General features: G+C 37.7%; 1 protein-coding gene across 1 annotated transcript; it reads left to right on the plus strand.

The window, feature by feature from the left end:
• Positions 1-21: 21 nt before the first annotated feature.
• LOC141907367 (polyunsaturated fatty acid 5-lipoxygenase-like) lies at positions 22-3,963 on the plus strand. Its single transcript, XM_074796986.1, has 3 exons — positions 22-745; positions 1,507-1,670; positions 3,180-3,963. The coding sequence occupies exons 2-3, from the start codon at positions 1,567-1,569 to the stop codon at positions 3,292-3,294; spliced, it is 219 nt and encodes a 72-aa protein (XP_074653087.1). The 5' UTR covers positions 22-745; positions 1,507-1,566; the 3' UTR covers positions 3,295-3,963.
• Positions 3,964-6,846: the final 2,883 nt, after the last annotated feature.

Here is a 6,846-nt window from a genome sequence, read left to right on the forward strand (position 1 = left end):
ATTTTGTTCACTGTATAGTTCTCGTATCTTTCCCTCTCCACAAACCGATTTATATACTAACATGCTAATTTTGTACATTCCTCAAATTTCTAAACGATTTCCAACCTCGTGTTATGTTACCGTCTTTGGTGTGTTCAGTCCTGCTACTTCATTTCTACTCCCCCTGACCCGATATAACCTCCCCATATAAATCTATAGAGTTTCATGAGAACAACTAATCGCTCTTCTTACTTTCCCACAAACTCCCACCTTGTAACCTGGTAAAATTCTCCGTAGTGTGTGGACAAGCACATGTATATTGTTTGCCACAGTTCCAAACGTTACCATTCAAAGAAAGAAAAAACATTGCGTAGATGGTTCTGATGTGGGAATTGTCTACCCGTGTTTTGTCAACCGGATCACTTTGAACGTGTTGACGTACGTGTCTTCTGTCACCGCTTCCACAGCCGGAATGCCTTTTCTACTGTTACAATTTTTCTTCTTAAGTCTCCCTCCCTCCCTCCGTCCTTCCCTCCCTCCCTCCCTCCCTCCCTCTGGTTGACGGATATAATTATTCATTCTTCATTCACAGGGTGTGCCGGGCAACGGTCGTCTTGAAAATAAAACCAATCTGATATTAATATGCACATCGCTTATATACGTGTCAAGCGTGGGCCACGCTGCGGCGAATTTTAATCAGTATGAAGATTATGCGTTTTCCCCGAATTATCCGGGTTGCCTTCACGGTAAACCCCCGACCAACAAGGTAATATATTAGCTCTAATTCTCAGAAAAAGGTAATACATGGCAAATGTATCGGTAGCTGGTGGTTAGGTTTTTTTGCCGACCAATCGACAAATAAACTGTTTGTGTTGAAATGTTATTCCAGACATGTATGGCTAGGGGCATCGCAACGAGCGGTAGTAATGTTTTGTTTCTGTTGAAACGTATTATGAGAATTCCTTCTTTTTCATCGTGGATGACAACCGGTGTTCTTGAGTTGTATAAGCAGTTGTAATCTACGATAGCAGCTGCTATCTACGAAAACTTTGGTTGCGAAAAGTTAACAGTTTGGAAGTATTGTCACGAACCATGGAACCGAACTGAAGTTACATTTCTATGTTAGAAAAAATGAAACAAGATTGTTTAACTAATGTGTTCGTAGATGGCAGCACCGCGAATGATAAAATTGAATAAACTCGTTTCACAATGCTATTAAGTCAAAATTTAAAGTTTTATAAAAACCTACTCAAATCGTTGTACCTTTAACAAGAGTGCAAGGCCTTTTCTGAAATTACTACCTTCTGAAGTAGATTTCGTACGGGGAAATCTTAGAAAAAGGCACCCTACCAAAATGCATTTCTTTATCTTTTCCGTAAATTTCACTTTGATTTTTTCATAAGTAACATATTGATTTTAGTGCGCTATGTCGATACTTAATGTCAAAACGTCATCATTTCCTTTTAGAGTGGATATTTCATTGTCAGAAGATAACGTTGTTTCCCCGCTCATTTCTACTTAAAATAGGACGAGTTGACCGAACAGGATATAATTAGAATTCTACCCACTAAAGAACAAACTCTCGATATGATGGTCGTGACGAAAGTTCTCAGCAACCGAGCTACGCAGGCGCTGGGAGAATTCGAAGTGACTTACGCTCATGATCCGAAAGCTCTCGATGCAATCCTAAGGCAAGTACTGTTCGCCATATTGTACATTTCAATTCACTCAGTGGGACCGGCCTTATACACACCATTACGTCAACCTGATGATTACTTCCATACAAATATGTCGAGTAAGATTTTGGTATACTCAGTTTGGCTCAGCTTTATCTAATCATATTGAGGCCTATTCAGTTCGATCCCAGTAGAGTGCAAACTAAATTGTAAAATTCTACCAGATATATATTACAAGATATATGTTTTTGGCGAGGAACATTCAGCCACAAGAACAACGACTTCACATGATAATTTGAAATAACTTATGGAACCAGTTGCACAGTCGTGGCCACAGATTTAACACCTGCAGTCCTTGGACATTGTAGCTCATTATTTGTCAACCTAACAACAAGCCAATTGATATTACACCACTAATTGATTTATGTCTCGAAAATGAACACTTCCTCCGGACTCTCATATAAAACATGATACGTTACTAGGGGTTAATAAACTGAGGAACTGTCATGTAAACATTGAAACATAAGCATAATAAGCATAACGTAATAATGAGGTATTACAAGCACATAAAAGAGGGCGCAACAATAACCACCGCGATACTTATTGAAAATAAATCCATTCTATAAAATTTGAACTGCATTTATAATTTCTCAATCAATGTTGTAATTAATTAGGTATACAAAAATGTATTAGCTAATTAGAATAGCTATTTCGAAATTGAGCAGCCACTAGTGTCACCTGGTGGATTATCGTTTTACAAAGCATCTATAATTTCTCAATCAGTGTATACTTTAGGTATTACAAACATGGGATTAGCTAATTAGAAAGGTTATTTCGAAATTGAGTAGCCACAAGTAATGGTAACCATAGTTAAAAAAAAATTTTAATTACGGAGTATACGAATCTGCCCGAAGAATTCTGCAAAGCATACATATATATATATCAGTCATCCTTATCCCGTCAAAATTTGTCCGTTCCCCTCCTCTTTCAAATGCACATGAACCTGGAAAAATTTGCCTTCTCTTCGCCTTTTCTAGGAAAAAATTTGCGCTATAAGTAATTGAAAAAGGCCTGAAACCGGTAGCAGAAAAGTTGAATATCTTTCCTACAAAATGTTTTCAGTGATCGATGGGCCTGGATTCATTAATCATTCACCATGACACAGCGTGAATCTCTATCCCGTCTCATAATCACCTGATAACACGTGATAATCAGATTTAGAAACAATTGTGATCATATGAACATCAAATAATGATGGGAGATTTAATATTGATTTTTTGTTTTTATGTTTACCTCGGTGCATAAGCAAATCATAATGTTCTTAACATTGAAATCGTTATCATAATTGATTATATATCGATTGAATTTTTTCCGAAAACAAATGATACGATGTGATATGAAATCACTCAATAATTATTAACGTCCGGTACATCGCGTGAAAAAAACGATGGCGCAAATGTTAGACACTGTTTCGACCTCTCCAGACATCGTTTCTATTATGCGATTGTTTTATTTCAATTCCAGATTCAAGGAGAACCTGAAATCGATCAGCGCTACTATCAAAAACAAAAACGCGACTCGCGAAATGCAATACACGATTTTAGACCCGGCAGAAATTCCTAATTCAATCAGTATTTAAGCATACCTTATAATCGAGATACAAGTTTCTCTAAGCGCGATACACGCTGGTGGCGGGTGAACGAGAATGAATCGAGCAGGGGTAGATCCAAGGTTGGTGCTTTGTGTTCAAAATTAGCGATATCGATCGTATCCATGATGAAACTGACATTCAATTCTCTATCGATTGCTGCCAAAAATTACTGTACGTAGGTAATGCACACATTTTTATGAATGAAATTCTTTTCTCAAAAGAATGCATTATTTCGATAGAAATATAAAGAAATTATACCTAGGAAAACACTGCGCTTGACGTCTCTGCTCATATTTCTGGATGCACCTCTTTAAATGCCTAGGGACGATGGATTCCAAAATTGATAACATTTCTAATTTTTTTGTTTGAAATCCCAGCATCATATCCATCTATGACTGTCACACCTCGACTCCGTGCGACGTTTCGATCATTAAATTCGATAATAATCCGTCAATCTACGTACATTATGCATCGAGGTTTTTTTTCAGTCAGGATTTTTGCATTCAGAAATAAACTCAAATAAGAGGATGATACATTTTCGTTTATTATTAAGTTATTAGTTTCATGATTTGTATAGTTCCGATTCAATACTGGGCCGGAATTCTTTTCATGTGTACAGCAATGTTCATTCCATGGACCCATGACCGTTATTTTACTTTTCGAGTTTAGTTTAATAAAAAAGAGTATTTTGTCATGAGTTATCTGGCCGAGTTTTCGTGCGTTTTTATTGGACCAAAAACATCGCTTTCGAAGGCGAAGCCTCGAAGCACATTAGATGAAATTACTAGATGATCCGACCATTCTCACTAGATTTTGAAATTGATTTTCAATATCGCGTACGAGTAGCTTCTACCAACAGTCCCATTCAGAGTTAGAATTTCGTTGGTTTTGAAAACGATACGATACATTCTTGCGATATTATAGAAATGTTGGTCAAATGGGATATGGTTTACTGGACAGGTACCTCCGTGGTTATATTTCATGAGTGAAATAATTTTAATTCAACAAAGGGGGCCCCTACCAGAGGGTTTGTAGACGCATAAAAATAAAACCAACTGCTATTTGCACGGACGTCCGCCACAACAAGACTTCCGTCAGAATTGAATTCAAACTACAGTATATTGAAATTCAAACATTAATGGGAACCCATAAGAGGTCTTATGACTTCAAATCGACGCTTCTTGCTTTTCATTCTGCATTTGTGATGGATACGCCTATAATTATTAGTTGCCTCTACGTTTTACTGATTGGTACGGAGCCCCGGAAGTGACGTGGTGAGAAATAAATATATTTCATTCGTTCTAAAGAAACTATCTTTTCGTGGGAACAGAATCTTTTCGTGGGAACGAAATAATCTTTTCGTGGGTCACAATAATATTTTCGTGGGAACGAAATAATCATTGGATCCAGTTGCTTAGAGTCAACCTGTCGTGCCTTGGCTGACCGGCTACTGGCAACGATCTAAATCAACTACAACGAACGTTTCAAACACATTATTTATTATGTATTCATGGTTTGCTACAAAGAATAAACAAACAAACATTACAGCAACAATAATTACGCTCATTTTTACATCGTGTACCACAAATTATAGTATTTGAAATAATTGATATAATCATATTTAAAGACGGGCTACTCATAATTTCATGTTCACTGTGCGTCATGTAGAGCTGACACTGAATACACAGATTTCTGATCAAACATTATATAAGCCAAAAGTTACTGAGCCGTTAAAGCATGATATAAGGCATTCGCCTACACGGAAATGCACAACTCATAAATCTATAATCCATATCAAAAACTTGCAGAGTGTAAAAAACACAAAGAAAGTATGAAATTTCAAATCATAACAAATACAAAAACCGTAGCTAATGAATAATTTCTTATATGACAAAATCTTTTAATAATCTAATTATAAATTGAAGCTAATTTCTAACATAGCACCTCCTTGGCAACAATACAAATGTTGGCAAAATTTAACAACGCTTAGTCACTCATGTGACGGAAAATGTACCCATGATACGGTTATTATCTAATAATAATTTTGATAATAATTTTTTCCTCTAATACACAAATTTTAGATACAGGTCGTATGTACTCAGAACCTCTTGTTTTGACCTTAAGGGCTTTAACTCGTCCATCCTTACCGGGCATAGTATTTGTTACCCTACCTAACGACCATTGTCCCCTTGGGATATTCTTATCTCCAATTTTCACATTAGAGTTTTCAACAGTCCACTTACCTCTTACAGTGAGGAAAGGCAAGTATTCAACGATCCATCGTCTCCACAACACATGGTCCGCCAGAACCTGACACTGCCGCCACCTTTTACGGCTATTGATCTCGTTGGTTTCAAACTTACCAAATGAGACTATTGAAGATGCTCCACCATGGGGAAAATGATTAGGGGTGATGCACAGAATTCTATACCGGCCTGCCTCCACTATTTCCAATGGCCGCACAAAATCATGCCGCGGCCCTTGAGTAGAATAGTATACAAAAATGTGTACATACGAATAGAATTATTTAGAGAAAATAGAAAGAAATCATCATTAAAATTAGATTTTATCAACTCTGAGCACAATAATCCTTCCTCAGTGACAAGGAGCACGATCAGTGGATTGTTACACCGGTCACAATCCATTCCTTAGTCGTTGCTTAATAAATGTGTTGATCGGTCCCTGGCGAGAGAACGTGTCCGTGCACAAACCCAAATAATCTTAATACGAAACTATGTACCAAATAGCGTCGCCGTGAAGAAGAATTGGGACTTGAAATGTTGTGTGGTAGTCAATCGTTGTATATTCTCACTACGTGGCGCTGCGGACATACGTAAGAAATCAGTTTGGCTTTGGTTGAGTTGGTTAGGCCAGCTGTGCTGTTGAGTGGAGTTTATTAGTCCAGGGGAGTCAGAAAAAAAGAAAAAAAAACTTTATTGTAGGTTGTCGCTCCTTTGTGCGAGCATGCTGCGGTCCCGGTTTTCCCCATATCTTTATATTTCGGTAGTATGTCCGCACAACAGGGAGTGAGAATATTATACTGTAGAATTGCTTTGGAGCAGTAGTGTCTAGAGTTAGAATTTCTGCTTACAGATTGGCTAAAATTTTGTCTGCCTCCGTTTGCCTCGGAAAACGGTAAAAGACAAATAGACCAACAAAAATATAACCCGTGGAATACCAGGACAAACGCAACACGAAGCTGCGTAAACAAGAAATATGAAAATGCTAAGATTTGAGTGCTCGCGTAAAACTGCAAAAAGTAAGGTATTTGTCACACGTCCCGCACGAACGGAGCAACCTAAATCAGGCGTTGAGCGCGACTTAACTCCCCACGGAAACGAAAATGCGCTAAATAAAATCACCGGAACGGATCAGAAAACCGAAATAATAGGCGAACTCCCTGACCGATAAATCTCACAATAGTGGGACGTACTATACCGAAACACATTGGATATGGAGAACCAACAACCCTGACCTCTCGAGTTTTCTCTGCTCTAAAATTCACTTATTCATTATCACTCTTTATTAAACGTAACGATT

Source organism: Tubulanus polymorphus, chromosome 6 (assembly GCF_964204645.1).
Source record: "Tubulanus polymorphus chromosome 6, tnTubPoly1.2, whole genome shotgun sequence".
NCBI lineage: Eukaryota > Metazoa > Nemertea > Palaeonemertea > Tubulaniformes > Tubulanidae > Tubulanus > Tubulanus polymorphus.